Below are 20,800 nucleotides of genomic sequence, written 5' to 3'. Positions count from 1 at the left end.
CTTAGAGAGTCGTCAAAGTCAGAATTCCCATTACTGCTGTGTTTATACAGAAGTAGGTAAAGGTTTACTTTAGGAAATATTCAGAGTTAATCAGTGCAGGGGTTAAAAGCAGAGATAATTCCAGCTCCTGTCCATATCCAAGACTGTCAGGAATTCAGTTTACAAATCCCCTCTAAGTTCAGACTCTCCTGCTAGAGCCACTCTTTACCAAGTAGCTAAATGAAAAATAGAGTTGATTGGGATAGGAAGTCTTGGCAATGGCTTGGACTATTTCTCCTACAATCCTCATCAAATAAGGGGCACACAACAAATTGCTTATCTCCGATCTGCAATTCTCCCCTCCACCCAGCTGTAAATTTGAATTAATTAATAAACGCCCTTATGTTTTCAAGGTCATGGAAAATGAAAAGCACTCAGCAAAATGGATGCACTGACAGTGAAGGGTGTTTGTGGGTGGGGTTTTTATGTAAATGGAAAATCTGTGAGGCAGCAGCTCCTTCATCTGTGCCCCCGGTGCTAAAGTTAGACAACTTAAAAGGAAATAAAGGAAATGCAAATAAATTATGTTTTGAACAAATGTGACCTTCCCTAGAAAAAGTCCAGTGCTTTATTTGCAGAGTCTCAAATGACACAACGAGGTCAAAGACCCCATGAAGTCGGGGCTTCACGCTGGCTTTGGTGTGTCCCTGCAGACTGAGGGACAGAGGACAACCCTGCTTTCTGTCCCCAGCCTGTGCTCACCAAAGGCCTGGCACAGGGCTCTTCACTGCCTGCCACACAGACCTCAGGAGATAAGGCTTTTCTGGCATCTCTATCCACCGAGCTGTTCCTAGCTCCTGGCTCCATCTGAAACGCTCCAGCACATCCCAGGGCAGTGATAACCATGATACACAGACCGCAGACTCCATGGCTCCTTTGTCTGTCCCAGAACGAAGCGTGCACAAAACAGGCACTGCTTTGGCAGCTTCCACAGCTGCCCTCTAAAGCTCAAGCACCTTCACAAATTACATAATTTTGGGAGTAAGATCATAGAAGCACAGAATGGATTGGATTGGAGGGACCTTAAAGATCATCTAGTGAAGGTGTCATTGAGGAATGTGATATTTGACAAGTTAGGAATGCCACCCGTTAGATAAAGAGAAACAATATGTGAACTTATGGGATCAGCCTTTGGAGACACGCTAAAACTGAAGAACTTCTGAAAACAGAAAGGGTAATTGAAGACACTCAGCTGGGAGGACACTTTAATTCTCATGGTGCTTGAAGGGTGGATTCTCAAGCCAATCTTAATCTTGATATGGCCACTGGAAAGAGAGTCTGTGAGGTGTAACTGCAAATTACTTGGGGTCCTCAGCACATCACAGACTGGAGCTGCTGGAGCCAGTCCAGAGGAGGCCCTGGAGCTGCTCTGAGGCCTGGAGCCCCTGTGCTCTGGAGCCAGGCTGGGAGAGCTGGGGGTGCTCACCTGGAGAAGAGAAAGCTCCAGGGAGAGCTCAGAGCTCCTGCCAGGGCCTAAAGGAGGCTTACAAAAAGGAGAGGGACTTTTTGTATGGGCAGGACACACAGCAATGGCTTCCCACTGCCAGGGGGCAGGGTTAGATGGGATATTGGGAAAGAATCCTTCCCTGTGAAGGTGGGGAGGCCCTGGCACAGGGTGCCCAGAGCAGCTGTGGCTGCCCCTGGATCCCTGCAAGAGGCCAAAGCCAGGTTAGACAGGGCTTGGAGCAGCCTGGGACAGTGGAAGGTGTGGAAGGGGGTGGAATGGGATGGGCTCTAAGGACCCTTCCAACCCAAACCGCTCTGGGATTCTGCAGGAGTCTGGTGCCAAACACAAGTCCTCAGAATTTACTTCTACTTTACACACTGATACTTGCAGCATATGAAGTCAGACACACATTGATTCGGTCTCAGTTTTCCACTTGGAAATGTAAAGCTTATTGCAAAGGGGTAGATTTTGTCAAGGAAGAAAGTGGAAAGGGATAAAAGTGACGAGTAAAATTCAGTGCCTGCGGTTGCCACAGGCGGGGAACGAGGTCTCCCGGAAGTGTGTGAACACCTGACCCTCCTCAGGCCAGCAGAGGCCATGGTACCACAGCCCAGAACAACAGGGGCCTTGCTTCAAATTCCTGTGTAAGAACCTCGGAGTTCATCTGCCCCCAGGCTGACTCACGTTGACAGAACTGATGAGGTGTTCTGGGGAGAGGGGGGTACAGAGCTGCTGCACAGCAATCCAGGATGCTGCAGTTCCCTCAGCACTGAGAGATCAGGGCAGGCTGGCTGCCGACTGCAGACCACGTTCCAAGGGAAGCAGGAACAACTGTGTGAAACGTTAATTAATGGAACGAACCTGAGGAAATATCACAACTGCTAACAAAGCAATTAAAGCACGAGACAACACTATTACAGAAATCAAAGCAATAAATCAGATATTCTGAACATAACATTTTCACTAGCCTTTGATTTATGCCACTGTGAGGAATCCTGTTTATGCCTTCGACGCAGCTGGGCAGAAGCAGATGGGAATGGTCAGTACCACAGGGAAACATCCAGAATTGCTAAAAAGCACCTATTGTTGCTCATTTTATCCACTTCATGCATCTGGCACCCTCGATGTTGTCAATACACTATTTGTCCAGTTCGTGTGAGTTCCTCCAGTCCTTCCCCAACACTTGTGGCAGATCTGTGCTCACACCTGACAATAAAGTCACGGTGATGTGATTTTATTGTTGCTGTTATCACCACCATTATTATTAAAAATCAATAATGTAGATTGTTCAGCAAAATACCCAGTACCAGAATCAACTGTGGTACATCTAACAATTATCAACACATTATGAAATCCATATGGTGCAGGAAGGGACCTCCCTCCCTGCACGGAGAGCTCTGCTTTCGGCAGTTTAACTTATTAGCAGGAGCAGGTACTTCTGCAGTGAGAAAATTAACTTGTAGCACTGCAGCCCATGAAGTCTCAGCAAACCTGAAGTACGCAACAGTGATAAACCCTTGGCATCTATATGGGATTTGCCATCTCATCTCTGATGAAACACATTTTAACCTGTCAGTCTCCTGACAGCTTTTACTTCTCTCCTTCTTCTACATTTTATTCTGTAATTTTTAAAAATTGGCAGCGTCTGTAGCCTTCTACAACAACAACAACAAAATCAAAACCCATTTTAGCCATTTTCCTGTATGTCTGCTCCCTGAATCCAGAGCTAATCATGCAATTCCCCACAGAAATTAGAATCAGCAAAAGCTTGTGTATCGGTCTCAACACAATGCTCATTTGACTTCATATATATGCAAAATCACACATTAACGTCCACAAGCTCTAAGCAAACTCACAGAGCCTAGTAAAGCAAAAAATCTGTATGAGGAGATGGAGGTGTCTGATGCTCTTGGTGTTCATCTGCCTTTCTCAAACTCACATTTTGAAGTTTTTGTTTTAGTAAAGTATTAAGCTTTTGTTTTCCTCCTGCAGAAGCTAGAAATCACTCCTGGAAAAGAGACACTGCAAAGTGTTTTCCACAGAAAATAAATGCTGCAAACAGTTTCCAGCTGAAATAGGGGAAGTGTTTTCCCTACATGTACTCATAATATCTTTCCCTGACAAAAATGTTCAGCTTCTTCTGTAGATTCCAGGAAAGTCCCAAGCCTACTGGCACATTCTGAATGTTTGACAAGCACAGTTTGAGAAAGCCTCGTGAGGAAGCAGTGATTAGAGAAGGCAACTGGCAGCTGGGAAGCCCGCACTGTATTCCCTGTTTCATTACTGATGTCTCTGGATGACCTTGTCAAGTCATTTAATGCCTTTCTGCCTGCCTTTCTCTATCTGCAAAATGCTTAGATAAACACCTCCCTTTTGGAAACGCTGTAAAATTGTTTATTTCGGAAATAGCTCCTTGGATGCTAAACTGGCTCTCAGGTGCAACATTGGATGAAAAACACAAGGGCCACAGGACATAAATGGCAATCTAATATTTTCTAATTAAGCCATCTAGATTAAACCATCACAGTTTAATAGGTTAACCTCATCCCTGGAGGTTTTGTTTCAGATGAGACGGTACTTATTTTAACTTTATTTATAAGACAGCATCATCAATGCAAAGCATACAGGTTAGCAAAAGCAGGGAAAAAAGGGCAAAAACTTTTTTTTTTTCTGCTTAACTTGACTATTTAGCCAAGTTTCATCTTGGTCAGGTGTGTGCTGCTGGCAGTGGGTAATGCACAGAACTGGGATTGTAGGTACTGGGATGGCACCCTCAGGCAGCCAACAGTTTAGCTGTGGCTAATGGTGATGGGCATCCACAAGCCCACTGGGGTCCGTCCTGAATGGTACCTGGCTCCTCTGTGCCCCCTCAAAGACCTTGACCAGTCCACGCACATTTTTATTGTTAACGGGCTAGGGTATGTACTATAAATGGAATATCTACGTGCAGTCATGTCACCATCACTCCTTGTCCAGGGAAAGTGTACCATTACATCATTGTAGAAGCACCTAATAGCTGAAAGTGAGTAAAATAAGGAGAAGAGTGCAGTTTTGATTTATTAATCCAGCTGTTTGCTCACACTAGCTAAAGCCATCCCACACACATTGAAAACAGATTTTTCGACAGACCCCAATTCAGGTACCGCAAAAAGCCCTGTTTCAACTCTGGGAAGTGAATGCCACCAAGAAATGGAAAGGCAAGTGAGAACGTAGAGCAGTATTCTTACAGGGACTTGCCGCGTTTCACCTGAGGAAGGATGCGTGCTGACACCTTGGCCGGGTTCCACGGGCATGTCACAGGAGGCAGCGACAGGCAGCGGGAGCTCCGTATCCTCGTCCTCCTCCTTGCTGCGCAGCCCCGACCGCGCTCCCTCACACGCCACAAAATGGCGGCCGCGCTCCGCTCTCCCCTCAGCGCCGAGAGGCGGACCCGCCACATCGGCACGCCGGAGGCTGCTTGAGAGAAGGGAGAGGCTGCAGCCACGCTGCCCTCGAAGCGGGAGAGGAAGAAGATAAAAAGGAAGGAGGAGGAAGGGAGGAGGGAGCCAGGAGCTGCACGCTGCACCTCTGAGGTGAAAGAAGCGACCACAGCTCCGGCGGCCGGGCCGCCGCAAGAAGGAGCAGCGCGAGCCCCAGCGCGCCTCGCGCTGATTGGCGAACAATTCCCGCCGCTCGCCCTCTCCGTCTTCCTATTGGCTCGTGCTTCCCGCCCAGCTCCCGCGCCCTGCCCGCCCCCGGCCCCTCAGAGCCCTCAGCACCCTCAGCCCCTCAGCCCCTGAGCGTCCTCAGAGCCCTCAGCCCCTGCCCGCCCCCGGCCCCTCAGAGCCCTCAGCACTCTCAGCCCCTCAGCCCCTGAGCGCTCTCCAGCACCGCGCTCCCTCAGCCCCCTCATCGCGGGATGGCGGCAGCCGGCGGCGTTCGCGGCTCCGGGCTGGCTTCGGCACCGGCCAGCGCCGGCGACACCTCCATCCTCGGCAGCGCCACAACGTGGCCCTTGAAGCGCTACGGTCGCTTCCTCCCCCCGAAGGACGGTGACGATGAGGGGCAAAACACCTCTTGGAAGGTGCCGGCGGCGCGGGGAGGGTGGCGGGGCGGTGTGGGGTAACTGGCTCTGATGTGAGGCAGACACGGATAAATGAGGCCTTTGAGGTGTGTTTTTGCAAGTCCAGAGCTAAAGCAGGAACCGGGAGAGATTTTGCTTCATGAATTACTAATGACAACACATCAGAGGTAGCACAGTTAGTGGCCCCCCTTTTTTTTTTTTTATTCCTTCATTCAGCAGTGACCTGTGGTATTAATATCTAGAGATCAAGGCAGAAGAATCCAGAGGGTTGTTTAAAGTAGTTAAATCTGTTTATGGAGGTATAATTAGTGAAAAAATCGTTTAATGTGCCTCCTGTCTGTGGGAGTGGAGGGCAAGTTGCATTAGTGAGATGTGAATTACACACCTGCTTCTAACAGCGACCCTTTTATTTGGCACTAGACATGGGAATTGTAGATTCTGTGCTTGCAGGGCCAGATTTTCCTTTGTCTGTCTTTTTAAAGGTGTTTGAATCAAATGAAGAATCAGGCCCTCTTGTCCTTACCATTGTGGTGTCTGGCCATTTCTTTATTTCCCAAGGACGAACAGTGCTGGTAAGTTTGTCATGTGTAAAGAACATTTCTCCTTCCTGTTCCCATCAGTATTAACTTCGTTTCTTTTCTCAGCTTCATCTTCTCTCCCACTGAGTGGGAACTGTCAATTTCATTTTGCTCATGGTAATTCTCATGTGCTGCTTTCCCTTCACATTTCTCAGAATAATGCTAGATGCATTATTTCCTGCTGAGGATCAGCATTTCTTCTGTAGTTCTAAAAATCTAGATTAAGAGGTAATGCTAAGTGTTGCTTATGTTGGAAGATACCTGGGGTTTTTTCATGATTGTTCTAAGAAAGAGAAAAATGTTTAGAAATAGGTAACGCTATAATTTGTTAAATGGTCCAGCTGATTTCTTGCCAATGACCTGCTAGTGTTTTGGTTTGGCAATCTGGTTTATCAAAAGGCTTCCATATTCCATGTTGGACAGTGAGGTTTAACATACAACATACATCCTTGAAGACAAAATTCAAACTTTTGTCAGCTGGTTTTCCTGCACTTGCTTCAGCATAACCAGCTACTAAACGAAAGATTTCACAATGACACCGAAAGGAAGACTCTGTCTAGAAGGAGTGGGTTTGATGCTCGTGACATAGAAGCCCTTGTTGGAAGGTGGAATCAGGTGTGTTCACCAGTACTCAGTGGTGATAGCGAGTAGGAGCTGGCTGATAAATATGTTAGAAAGGTATTACAAAACGCTGCAGTATGAAGATAACAAAGCTTGTTTAATAGAATGTATAAGAGGCTGTGTTGCAGCTCTAAATATGTATAAGCTTATAAATTAGTTTTTACTGTACCTCTTAAAGGGTCTTAAACTTCTAGAAATTTAAGTATAGGGGAGAACCATGGATACCCTTGAATTTTTTGGTGCCTGTGTGTCAGGGATGTTGAATAGTTAATTCATGAGCTGACAGAGAGCTGTGACTGTGGATGGCCCTCAGCTCGTATTTCGTGAGGACAAGGTAAAAAGGGACCATGGGAAGTATTTTAGCCATTGTGTTGAATAAGAAAAAGGAAAGAAGTATTGAAAATGTAATGGAAATGAGACTTGCTGCCATGCCTTACCAAATTCTGCTTGGAATGATTGATACAGTGCAGGATGCTCCTGTTCCCAGTGGCTGTACCTGTTAGTGACCAGTAACTGATGTTACTCTAGGAGTCCTTGAAATAACTGTACAAAAGCTAACAGCAACTTTTAATAACTAGCTGAAGTGCAAAAAAGGCACAACCCAGAGCTGCAGCCCTCCAAAGACTCGCCTGGCAAAGGCTGAATCTGGCAAGTAACAGGGCAGATAAAAGGGTGCTGTCGGAAAGGATGAGGGATCAGAAAAGCTTCTAAAAACTTGGCTGAGAAAAGCACTTTCTTGCAGCTCTTGTGTTTAGTGGCTGGTGAAGCTTTCAGGCAGCTGCTTTGCGTGAAATGCCAGATGAGGAATTTCTGGGATCTGTCAGGACTGTTCCAGCTTCTAAGAGACACTGAGATACTGCGGGAGCTATCACACAGTGCAGGAGAGGTGGAACAGACATGCTTGATAGATGTGACCAAAATATAGTACTGAGAGTTCAAAAGGGAAAAAAAAAGTTGTTTTGTTTTTTTAAGAACATTTATTTTGGCAATGCTTCTATGCCAACCTTAAAGTTGACACACTAACGTTTAGAGAGAAGTTGTTAAAGAAAAGTTTCACAAAGTTGGTTTTACAGCCTGTTGACTGCTTTGGGTGCACCTCTTTGAGCAGGTGTCTTTGGGCTGGTGGTGCAGGTGCCTTCTGTGCATGCAGGACTGAACTGGTGGGAGGGGCACTGGTGTGAACTGGGACCAGCTGCAGCCCTCCCACTTGTCCTCTTAAACATACCTGAGTGGCTGAAAACCCCACCAAATACCCAATCTACTCGTTTTCACAGAATCCCAGAACGGTTTGGGTGGGAAGGGACCTTAAAGCTCATCCAGTGCCACCCCCTGGCACGGTCAGGGTCACCTTCCAGTGTCCCAGGGTGCTCAGAGCTCCATCCAGCCTGTTCTCGAGCACTTCTGGGGATGGGGCGTTTTGCAGACTCATTCCTGAGATGCCATGTAACAACAAACCAACGTGCAGTGCTGCTCAGGCTGTGTTTTTGCTGCAGAAATCATCAGAAATGGTTAATCTCAGTGGTTCTATCTCCCTCCAGTCCCCAGCTGTCAGCGCTGTCACAAACCTGTCACAATATTTAACCAGGCTTTGCACGACTAAGTACAGACCGTGCTTGGAGCCTGTCACACACCAAATCCACTCACTGGGGGTCCATTATCTTGGACATTCTGTCAGAGGGGATAATGCAGAACTTCTGCTCCAGGGGGAATGGATCAACTTTGATGGAATGCTGCAACTGTTGGCATGGTTTTACTTGTGCTCCCATTTCCTCTTGCTGGGCTGTGTCCTTTGGGTTGCCAAGGTGTCCTCCCATACCTGTGTGCTGCCTTACTTGCATTGAAATTCCCTCTGATGTACTCTCAGAACTGTTTTGTGCTGTGTTGGAACTGCATCCTTTAAACTGTTGATGTCTTGTCTTTTGATCTGTCTCCTAATCCCTGCTTTTCAGCCCTTTTGATGTGCTCCAGGCTCCTGGGTTTGAGGGAACTGGATAACAATTACTGTAGCTTTGTACCTCTGCACAGGAACAGGGTGAGGCACAAGATCTGTGTCACAGGGACACATTTCCTTCTCAACGTGCAGAACTTGTATTTTTGTAAAAATTTCATTGATGAATAATAAAAGGAGGGTTTTTTTGTGTGTTTCTCACCTATGAACAACTTCTGCTCAAAACTGAAAGAGTTGTGAAGAAAAGGAAATTTCTGTTTTGCTGATGGCTGGATTAATATCCATAGTAGGAACAATATTCAAGAGTTTCTGATTGCTATCAAAATATTCTCTATGATGGGTGTACTTACGTATTCTCTCAGTCCTTTTAATTTTCTTAAAGCAGGAAAGTTAAGAAACCTTTTCCCTAGAGTCCACTGGCTCTTTTATGATCTGTTTCTAAGAACAATATTTATAAAATAGAAATAAAATATTCACATATCCTAACAACTGGCTTTTTTAAGTAAATACAGAAACAACTGTTTTCCTTTCAAAATACCATCTATTCCTTGTGTAATGGAATGAAGAGGAGGGTAAATGGAACTTCAGAGCACGGAACATAAAAATCTCTGATGCGTAATGCAAATTAAAGGGTGTTTGGATTTGTTTTGTTTTGTTTTATTTCTTTTTAAGCCAAATTCTTCATTTGGAATTGAATTACATAATGTATTTTTAGGACCTGTTTTTGCTGCAGTGTTGCCTAACAGACTGCATATTTGATGGTAGAAAAACCTCATTCTTGTATACCGTAGTCAGTGGAATTTTACAGGAATATCTCAACAGCATCTCTGATAATTTCTGGCCATACTCAAGATACATCATGTTCCATTTACCACAACTCTTACTTCCTTTCCCCTCTGTATCACCACATCATGGAAATTATATTTTGGTGTTTTATTCAGTGCAATTATTTCTGGTGCTAGAATTCATAATATCCTACAAATGAAACAAATGGAAATTGTGACGAGGACTTACTTAATAGGATAAAATTAATCCAGAGTAATTGATTTGTGACCTGATCTTTCGAAGTGTAGACTAAATGTCCTTAGTGCCCTGCTGGTCCCCTCATGACTTCTAATAAGCTACCAGTGCTTAGGGTACAGTAGATTCTAACTCATTAATTAGGCAAGCATTCAGCAGGCATTCTCATGTTCCTGATGCTCTCTTTGCAGTGCCTGAAACTCAGGCACCAAATTTTGGAGATGAGATTCACAGCAGTGCCTTGGGCAGAGATGGTCCCTGTGCAATAAATGAGGGCTCCTGACAGAAACCTGGGGAGTGAGCAGGTTGCTAATGCTGCTTTGTGGTAGAGCACTGCAAAGCTACAGAAGGTTGTTCTTTTATTAAAGTTTTGTTGTCTTATTTATTACCAGAATCGTAGTTCAAAAATCTCAATTTCAGTCTGTCTATTTCAACGTGCTGTTGATGTGATTGTTTTGGACAAGCTGAGTATCCTTCTGCAGCAGCTTTTCCATTTGTGGTTCATGTCAAGGGCTTCTGCTCTTTCCTTTTCTCTTGCCCCAATTCTCCTAAACCAGGCTCTTAGAATATTTGTTCTAAGATTAGTGATGTCTGTGAATGAAGTTGTATTTACCTAGAGTTTAATGTGTGGTGTCGATCTGGGGAAGTACGTATTTTATACTGGAAATGAAAGAATACATTATTGGGATGCCCTGGAGAGCTTTAGCCAGCTCATCCCTGAGCATCCAGTGCCCCTCTCTGTGTCCCTGGACAAGTGTCACTGTTCTGTAGTTCAGGAAAAAACCCCAAAACAATTCAGGGTGTCACTCTGAAGTATCGAGGTTTGTCCTGAGGTGGGGGCTTACCTTTGCTGTCAGTGGGCTGTGGGCTGTGCCCGTCTAAAAACTGGCTCCTGCCCCAGTGTTTGCACTTTGGCCAAAGCCATTTTTGGTTGCTGAGTCCCCCCAGGCGCGGCTCTGTGTGTCCTGCATTTCCTCCTCCTTCAGCTTCCCTGCCTGTGGACACACAGAGCACTCTGGTTAATGAGTTCAGCCCTCGTGTGTTCTCTGCCACGATCAAACAGGCTTAAGAGCAAGATTGGAGGGTCTAAGAGATTGAGGGTAAAAAAAGGATAATGCGGAGATTAACATCCTTTTATTCCTTACTCCTGTCTGCCTGCCTTGATTGTTAGGCTTGGATGTGTTTGCAGGGACAACTTTGTGCTTCCCTCACTCTACAGGTTGTCTTGTTTGGGGGTTTTTTGGTTTTTTTTAATTCATGTTGGCTCTTCTGATCTTGACTCAGTTTTCAAGACAGCTCATATGGCAGAAATCAAACCTTGATGGTTCTGGCCTTACTTAGACATTGGAAATAGATACAAAAATTTCTACTTCCAGGTGTGTTACAAGGTAGTAATGAAGACTGGAGTGAAATTATGTTAGAAGTTTAATTTTCACAACTTCATTGCACAGTCATTAATGAAGAATCTTTACTTTTTAAATAGAAAACTGCTTATTGTAGGAAAAAAGTGTAAAATGGCAACTCCCATTCTCTTTGGCGAAGGCAAGGAGTTAAAAATTGCTATTTTTTCAGATATATGCAAGCATTTGATTTAGAATCTATGTCATGTTTCAAGCATGTGCAGGTTTTTTTATTATAATAACCTATTAATAACAAAATCCTTATTAAAGTGATCACCGTTGGTCACCACTTACCTGTAAACACCTTCTCCGATTTTGGGTGTTTTCTTACAGCATCTGAGTTTTGCCTGTTCTTTAATGTCCTGTGTAATTCTTGAACATAATTCACAGGCTTTTTCTGCCTGCCTGCTCACACGTCTTTATTTTTGCTGTCTCCTGAGAGAATGGTTAATAACAGTCCTTGCAACTCCAGTATCTTGGTTCTGTTTTGTGGGGACACCTGGAAATGACATTACCATTGCTCTGGTGCCAAATTAGGTACTTCCATGAACAAGCAAGGTGTTATGCAGTATAAATTGTAATAATACCCACAATATCACAGGTCAAAAATGTGGATATCTGAGCTTAACATAGGACACTTTAAACCTAGGCATTGAATAATTACTCTGTGCCCAGTGTGGTGAGCAGCCCCAGGGCGTGGAGCTCTGGACAGGGTGACACAGGTGGGCAGTGCCCTCTCTGCCTGGGAAGAGTGGCAGGTTCCGTAACCCATCCCTGGAGGTTTGGTGAGCATTGCAGGAGCTGGCAGGGTGCTCAGAGCAGCACAGCATCCCGCCCTTCCCACAGAAGGGCTTTCCCAAATCCCTGCTTTGGCCCTGCCAAGGCTCCGTGAGCGAGGTTTGCTCCCCACTTGTGTAGTGGTACCTTACCTTGGGAAGGGAGAGGGCTAAGGAACTGTCTCAGGTGCCTCCCTGGAAACCTGGGAAGTAGATTGCTCTGTTTTCCAGGGAATTGTGTCCCGTGGTGCTGCCCAGCCTGTGTCACAGTGGTGCAAGCCGGATGTTGTCCGAGGCCTGTAGCTTCTCCCTTGTGCCAGCCAGCCATGCACCCTGGCAGCTGTGTACTATTAATTCATACAATAAAACTCCTTTCCTCTCAAGCTGACCTCATCCTTCCTTGCAAATACACATTCCCAGGCTGTGGGATACCCAGCTGAGTCCTTACTTAATCCATAACCTGATACAATGCATACCTTCCTTCGAACTGCGAACTTGGAGAACAAGCTGGTGTATTTGCATTTCATGGGCCTGTTAGAAGAGGCAGCCCAAACTGGAGAATGTGTTTCTCTGTAGCATTCTGGGGTTTAGTTTGTCTTTTTTAATACTGGTTGTAATTTAAGGGTAGACTAGGTCATGTTTGTGACCAAAAAAAAAAGCTTTTCCTCTTAAGCTATTGTTTACACATAGTTTTGTTTGAAAACATCTGGGTCGAGCATGAGTGAATGCAAACTAACTGATGCAAGCCAGCATAGCTGAGCTGCTACACAAATACCATTTCTTAGATACAGAGTAATTTTCAGTTCAGATAGGGTTGCAGTCTAACAAAAAACCAGATAATCTATTCCTGTGTTGTTTAGCACCACAGGGTTTCTAGATGATACAATAAAAAATATTCATAAATCACACACAATACCTTCCACCACAGCTCCCAGCCCTCATTACACAGCAGGTTTCTGAATGCTGAAATGTGAAGTCAGAACAAAAGTATTTCCCAGTCAGTGCTGGACTCGATGGCTGTGAGGCTGGATCAGCATTTCTGGCTCCTGCCTCATGGCAGCTGCGGTCACATCTTGCCTGCTTCCAAAACATTTGGGAAACATCTTGCTTTGTTTTCTCCTTCAGCTTAATTCCACTCAGTCCTCCCTCTGAGAAGCTTAGATTTTGGTCACAGATGTAGGAAACAGTTTTCCTTTACTCCACTTCTCTTACAAGTGGAGAACAACAGGAGTATGTGCCTAACTGAACATTGATGGCCAAACTTTCAGGAAAGTGCTGCCATTTCTCTCTTCACATGGTGAACATTTGGGCTCTTGTGTCCCTGCCCCGTTCCAGGCTGCATTGTGGGGATGTTGTGGTTAATCTTACACTGCCGTCTGGCTTTGCCCCTGCCCAGCTCATTCAAGCAGCTCTGGATGCTGCCTGCTCAAGGGAACAGGGACCGGCTGCTGTGTTCCCTACTCTGGCAGCGTGGTGGCAGCACCAATCCAGAGGGAGCGCTGCTTTTTTCTGTGTCACTGCCCATGTCCAGAGCACGTCGAGAGTCAATCCATCACCTCTGGAAAGGCACACGGACTGGAATCTCAATATATTGCCTTGCACTTCCCAGGCTCTGCCCCACGCCCTCCTCCTGGGTGTTGGCAGAGATCCTCATGGCTTCAAGTGTGGCTCAGGGGACGCATTTACTGCCCTTTTCCTTCTTAATTGCTCTGAATTCATTCACCTGACTTCGTGTGCCCTGCTCCAGCCCTGGAGTGCCCCAGGCCGGGCTGGACGGGGCTTGGAGCACTCTGGGATAGTGGAAGGTGTCCCTGCCCATGGCAGGGGGTGGAATGGGGTGACCTCCAAGGTCCCATCCACCCCGAACCAGGCTGTGATTCTGTGAATACGGGGACAATGATTTTTAAAATGAACTGGTTAAACTTAAATTTCAGTTAAATCGAATTTGGGGGTTGGATAATCAGGAGTACATGAATAAAAATTCCAAATGCTGTTTTTCCCCACTTGTTTTACCTCAGAAACAGGACATATAAAAGAACCTGGAAAACATCAATAAAATAAATGAGTTGGTAGGAAAGTTAAACAGTGACTGCCTTTTATGATTTCTTTCAAAACAGCTATTATTTTAAGGAGACAACATTTGTTCAACCTTCATCTCCAGTGAAAGTAAAAACACTGTAAGACCAGACTGAATATGGGAACAGCTATATTTAAATAAACAGTTGGTGTGTCTCCAAAACAGAAACTACTTGAAATGAACAGAACAAGCACAAGCCACAAGTTAAAGCGGCCTAGTGAGGGAATGGTTTAGAATTGCTTCACTGACAGCATTTTGGGGCTTGGCTCCACCTCTCCCCATCACTCACCAGGCGAGATCTCCCTGTTGTTTTGACCTTTAGGCCTTTCCCTGCTTAGCAAGTCCTGCCTTAGGGCGCTTGGAGTGTGTTCGGTGCAGACAGACACTGCAAGGAACTGGCCCCTCTTTCCTGCTGTCAGCACCTGCTTTTACAGTGCACAGGGAAATTCTTTTCTCCCTCTGACTCCAGATCTTTAGGGAATGGTACTTCCCTGCTGGCTGACATTCTGGAGTCTGTCATAGCAGATGTCTGCGATCCGGTCTGCCTTTGGCCCAACTCTTCACAGCTTTTGAGAGATTCCTCTGTAAAAGTGCAGTTAAAAATCTGCATGCAGTTGCTGCATGAGACTGTAAAGCCAGTGCCAGCACAGTAAAGGAGTGGAGTCACTGAGGTGATCCCTGTTCCAAAATAGAATGGCAGATGGTTTTCCAGCCTGGACCCACCTAAGATGGATGGTGACTGTGGCAGACACTGCTGGCCTTCCAGGATGGACAGGACTTGTGGGGTTTGACCCTTAGGACCCCTGGAAAGCAGCCTGGGCTAAAGCCCTGGGTCACTGAAAGTATTGTGAGTTTGGATAAAACAGGTTCCTGATTTCCTCCCTGCCCTAAAATTCATTAATTGTTTGTGTTTTTCCCCTGGACTTTGCTAAGTAATGGCTCAGAGTGCCTTGGGAGACACAGTCTGTTGCCCTGGAGTTGTTTTGTGATGTTTTCACCTTCCTGGGGTGTTTTTTACAGGAGGCTGAGCAGTCTGTCGAGTTTGAAGAGACTGACAGTGATGCAACCGGAGTATAAAAACAGCTTTATCCAATTACCGAAGCTGCTGCTCGGTTCCCTGGGTGCCACCTGGAGCCAAGGCCTCCCCGAGCCTTGGATAAAGCGCGGCTGTGCCATTCCCCGGATTCGCCTGCCCTCTGCTGCCCTCCCGGGCAACTTCAGCACTCAGAGCTCCAACTGCAGCTGCTTTATTCTGCACTTCAGGGACTTGCACAGCATGCACAAATACAAATGTAGAGAGCTATGGAAATTAGAACATACCTTGACACAGCATTGTTACTGGAGCTACAGATTTCACCCCTAGAGTGCTAAAACTTCCACAGTGGCAGCTGCTTGACAGCTACAGAAATGGCACAGCTGCAGTGACTGATCTTCATTAGGCCTTTAATTACATCACAGAACTTAAACATGTGCTCCGGGGTGTTGCTGCTTGCTGTGCCACTGGTTTGTGTTCTGCTTTATTTCAGGAAGGCTTTTCCCTGATTGATTCCCACAAGTGGCTGAAGATAGTGAGGAGAGCGGAGTGCCTGCTGCTCCGGGCACAGGCCAGGGTGAGCTGAGCTGCTTGGAGTGTTCCTAATATGTAACACAAACATGGAGATGATCTCTTAATTTTGGCTAAATTTAACCATTTAGTTGTAAATTATTTATGTAAATTGGAATTTTTTTTTTTTTTACTCTAGATGTAAAACAAGAATGGATTGAATAATGCTGATATCTTTTGTAACTGCTGATACTGAGTTCTCAGACTGCTCTCTGAGATTAGCTGCTAGAACAGCCAGACTGGTTTTATTTCACAATCTCTATGCCATGGCTAACAATTAAAAAGATGAAGCAAATCTCTTCCAAGCTCCCTCTGAGTCAGAGTGCACTTCAGCAAACAAACTCTCTAACCAAGCAATTATTGAGCCATTTTGTGGCTCCTGGCACAGCAGCAGCAGGCTGTTAAGGTACTCGGTGCTCAAGGAAGCAGCATGGACATGAGTTGCCGGTCTCCCACTCAGCTCTCCTGATGAAAAGTGGTTGGTTTGCCTTTAAATAATCAAACAGCACATTCTTGTTGCCAGTTTATATAAAAATCTCAGGTATTTTGTTCTTAGATGAACTCTGATACTCTGTAAGTGCCTTAGTGTTTTAAATTCATGAGTTATGCCTGAAACCAAAACACCTCTGCACTCTGCTTTCTATCAGCTTGTTAGAAAACCTGGAAAACCTGAAGAGAGCTGGGGCAGGAATTAGTTCTGATGAACCAGCAGGTTATTCCCAGTTACCAGAGCCAGCCCCCAGTGCAGCATTAAGGGATTCTGCTGCTCCTCAGCAGCCAGACAAAACCAACATCCTGCTCACTGTGAGGCTCGAGCAAAGCTCTGAGGGGCAGTTCAGGAAAGGAGGAATATTAACAGAGTCTGAAATTAATATGGTGCATCTCAATGTTTACTTACTGTAAATTCACACAGCTTCAGCTGGATTTAGTGGCACTGCAGTGCTTCTACCACACAGCTGCTCTGCTTTATATCCCAACAGTGGCTGTAGCTTCTGTGCTCATCTTCGTGATCAATTTCTGCTTTATCTTGGACTTGTTTTTTGGAAGTCATTAATACTGCATTTACAGTGGAGCTTACTCATCACTTCAAACATGCCTTCAGTAGGGCACTGTGGACTCTTAGCCAGCAGAATGAGTTTCAAAACTACAAACAGGAGCAAGGGGAATGTTTTTAATATTTTTGCAGTATATCATTCCCCTTCATACTTTTTTCCTTGAGCTCAGCATGGAAGAGGTGTAAATTTAATCATTCTGTGACCTCAGGGTTCTTTAATAGTTCAGGTGTGACTGCCCAGTCCTCAGTTTATGCTACAAACCTTGACATATCACAGCTCTCTTTCCACAGAGGAACAATGTTTAATTTTCAAAGTCCACTGTTGTTTATAAATGGCAAACTAAAGTATTTAACAGTCCTTGTTAGAAGCCTGAGGGAGTCCAAACAGCTCAGCCTCAAAATTCATTTGGGGATCTAAGCAAGCAACTGCTCTTTGAAAGTGTCCTAAAGAAACTCCACCTAAGTTCCCTTTCTGTGACTGAAATCAGAACTCACCTATCTGGCATCCCACAGCTCAGTGCCCGGGTCTGTGAGGCTGCCCCAGTTCCTTAATTAATGAGGGTAAATCCAACTGGGCAATTGAGTGCTACACTCCACATTAGTTTGACATTTTTCCCTTTAAAAGGCACTGAGACAAGTTTTTGTGCTTACCCCGCCCTAAAAATCTTTTTATGTGATTCAAACATCTTCAAGCAGCAGGCATGTAAACACAGGGGCTGTCAGGAAGAGCTGGCTCATTTCTGAGACAGGAGCTGTAAAGTGAGAAGTGTCCTTGCACTCACGTTCCAGCAGCGTGGAATTAGAAATGGGCACTGAGAATGGGTTTGACATTGGAACCTCAGGAAGACCTAAAAAGCCAGGCTGGGCCAAGGAGAAGTTGCTGGTTTCCTAGTACTTTAAGTGTTTTAAATTTGAAATTTCAAGATCAAACAGAAGGTCCCATTAATTCACTCTCTAAACGCTGAATATGCACCCACCTTACGTCAGCTCAAGGTGCTCAGGCCAAGCTTATCAGACACTGCAGACTCTCCCATCCCCATTTCAGGGCAGTTTGCTGAAACTGGGGCACTTACTAAAAACATCTATTATGGTACAGCCCAAAAACCTACTCTGGGGGGTCAGAGCTATCTGGGTTTTTTAAATGATTTTTAGTACTATTTCACTCTTTAAAGTAATGCATTTGAATTTCCTGCACTCCTAATCAGTGTGTTGGTTTCTGTTCAAATGGAATGTGTTGGTTTAGCTACACACAGGCAGACCAGGTGGGCTTGAGTTTGATGCATCAGGAACACAACTCCTAACTGGAACATGCCGTTCCCTGAACTTCTAGTTTGGCTCCAGAGTTAACTTCTGCTTACTGTAGTGTCATTTTTTGTCACAAGTAACTGTGCAGAGCTGGCACACCCTTACAGGATACTACCTGCAGCAACAATAAAACTTCATTTTCCTGCCACATGTAGAAACTGAGTCCTGGCAAGGCTTGTCCACTTGGCTAAACCTTGAATTAGTGACAGGTGGCCCCGCATCACTTACCCTTTTCTTGCATATTTTTATCTGATTTTCAAATTGGCAGTCACAATCTTCTGGTTAAGCTGCTGGGAAAAATTAAAATACAGTAGGGAAAACTTGTTTCCTTGTTTTTAAATTGGTGCAGTGATCCAAGAATCTAATCTACTGCCTTCTTCCCAACTTCAACAAATAGGGATTTAATTAAATCGGAGTAGTTTGAGGGGATTCTGAGTTAATTGATTTCCCTGTGCTTCTGAGCAGAACGAGTGCCGCATGTTCCGTGTGCAGTTCGGGGGGAGCTCCAGGGAGGAGATGCAGGAGCACTGCTGCAGCTGTGTCCAGAAACTCAGCGAGTATGTCCTGGTGCAAGGGGCTGAGGAACAGAGCCAGCAGCCCTGCCACGGCCTCAGCCAGGACACCCAGGGCATGGACACTGAGCACGCAGTAAGTGACTGACCACACACACCCAGCACCAGTCAGCTCTGACTGGCAGAGCTGGACGGGACAAGTTTCTCACAGCTGTGAGACTGCATGAAACAGGAGCTGGGAAATGAGTTATACAGGGTAAAAACCGATCAGAGCCACAGAGTAACCCGGGATCTTGGCTCCCTTCTGTGTTTACCTGCTCCTGGTTTGCAGTGCTAGTAACTGCTACAACTGCCTCTTTACAGTTTGAGCCTAACCGGGCACATCTAAAAGCAATCTCAGGAGGAACAGAATGCTTCCCCTCTCCAGGATAAACTCCTGAGGTAACTGGAAAAGGCAAAGGCAGACAGCGTTTTCCAGGGTGATTATTCCTAAATCTCTGCTCTCCTGGCTATTTAGATCCATGGGAAGGAAGCAGTGTGCTCCTGTGAGCACCCATACACAGCATCCTTTGAAGTTACTCCTAGGAAATAGTTTATAACTGCAGTTTAGCCAGGAACTAACGGGCCTGTAGCTAAACTGTCATGTCTTTCCTTTTTGAAGACTGGAGCAGATGTGCATGCAGGTTCCATAAAAAGATGCCTTTTTACTGCAGAAGGTAGCTGAGCACATTCCCTTCCCGTCAGCGCTAAAAATGGAACTGCTTCCCTCCCTGCACATACCCACACTCTGCTTGGTAACAAGCCCTTATTTGCATTTGGTATTTTCTAGCCAGATGAGCCTCTCCCAGATTCCTGCACAAGCCTTGGAGAAAGAAGATCTGTAGCACAGCTAGCACAGGTAAAAAATAAACATGTCCTGTTTAGATCCCGTAGCTGAGTCTGAGAACGAACCATCTCAGATTCCATAAGCATCTGGGAAATGCCTTCCGTGAACATCAGGATGCCATCACCCACGCCAGCAAAACACTGGATCTGTGTAATGGTCCGGAGCCAGGGAATAGGCAGCAAAACAAGGTGTTAGGTGGTGTAATCACCCCATTTGAACAGGAACAAATGACACACCGAGAGCAAAGAAGTAGCCAGAGGCAACATCCAAGTGAATGGCTCTGGCCCTGCTTTGATTCTCCAGAAAGGACCTGTGCAGTTCAGAGCTGAACCCTGAAAATACCAATCAGGGAACCAAAGAGTATCTCACCTGTCCCTGCCCTCTGGCAGTTTGAAGCCATTCCCCCTTGTCCTGGCATTCCATCCCTTGTCTCCAGTCCCTCCCCAGCTCTCTGGGAGCCCCTTTGGGCCCTGCAAGGGGCTCTGACGTTTCCCTGGACCCTTCTGAGCCCTGACCCACAGCAGAGGATCCCCATATTCCATGGACAGCTTCACTGAGCAGTTCTGGGTAAATACCTGAAGTCAGCTGTTGCTCATTTACTGGGAATTTGGGCTGGTGCAGCAGCAGATGAGCAGAAAATTCTACTCTTTTCTGGTTTTGTGCTTTCTGTCTTTCTCACCCTTCTTTCACAGTCACTGGCTGAGCACAGAATCCCAAACTGGTTTGGATTGGAAGGGACCTTAAAGGTCACCTCATTCCGACCCCAGTGCCACGATGCCCAGAGTTCTCCCACCACCATGGGAAAAAGCTGGGAGAGGGAGTTAAACGGGGATGAAAAGGATGTTTTAACATAAAAGCCCCATCCTTTACTTCTAAGAGACATTTGGCTAAACAAAAAGCTTGGAAGTGCATGCTTGGTTATCCCTACAAAATCCATGTGGCAGTATGTACGCCTTATAAAGAGTGTACAGTGATTACAGAACGCCTACCCACCAGGAAGCCACGGTACCCAGGAACTTGGCATTTCCAGGGTAAATTCCCAGCTGAAATAATGTCAGGGGAATGTGACATTGTGTAAAAGCTGCACTGCAATCAGATCTGGGCATCGGAGAAAAGCTCTCATACAGAAAGCACAGCTGACCACTGGCATTCCAAGAGCATCAAAGGCAGGCAGCTCCATGTTTCTCCAGCACCAAGGAGAGCTGGGGCATGGCTGTGGTGTTGTGGCCGAGGTCAGGCCACCTTCCTTCCCAACCTTCCATTCGCAGCTGGTGCTGCGGCAGCAGCCGGAGCTGCCCCCGGCACTGCAGCACCCGGCATGGAGCGCCCGGGAGCTGGGGCCCTTCATCCGCCTCTGCCTCATGGACCAGCACTTCCCAGCCTTCGTGGAGGACGTGGAGAAGGAGCTGCTCAAACTCGCTGAAGAATGAGGCACACTCAGTGCTCCTTGACACAGCTCTGGTGATTAAAG

At 46.0% G+C, this 20,800-nt stretch overlaps 1 protein-coding gene across 1 annotated transcript; it reads left to right on the top strand.

The window, feature by feature from the left end:
- Nucleotides 1–5,384: 5,384 nt before the first annotated feature.
- REC114 (REC114 meiotic recombination protein) lies at nt 5,385–20,759 on the top strand (the record flags this gene model as incomplete). The annotated part of the gene is made up of 6 exons (XM_082290485.1): nt 5,385–5,549; nt 6,032–6,121; nt 15,496–15,579; nt 18,397–18,579; nt 19,273–19,341; nt 20,598–20,759. The coding sequence occupies 6 exons, from the start codon at nt 5,385–5,387 to the stop codon at nt 20,757–20,759; spliced, it is 753 nt and encodes a 250-aa protein (XP_082146611.1).
- Nucleotides 20,760–20,800: the final 41 nt, after the last annotated feature.

This window comes from Coloeus monedula, assembly GCF_965178545.1.
Source record: "Coloeus monedula genome assembly, chromosome: 14".
NCBI classification, from domain to species: Eukaryota; Metazoa; Chordata; class Aves; order Passeriformes; family Corvidae; genus Coloeus; species Coloeus monedula.
This window is presented reverse-complemented; position numbering and strand designations above follow the sequence as displayed.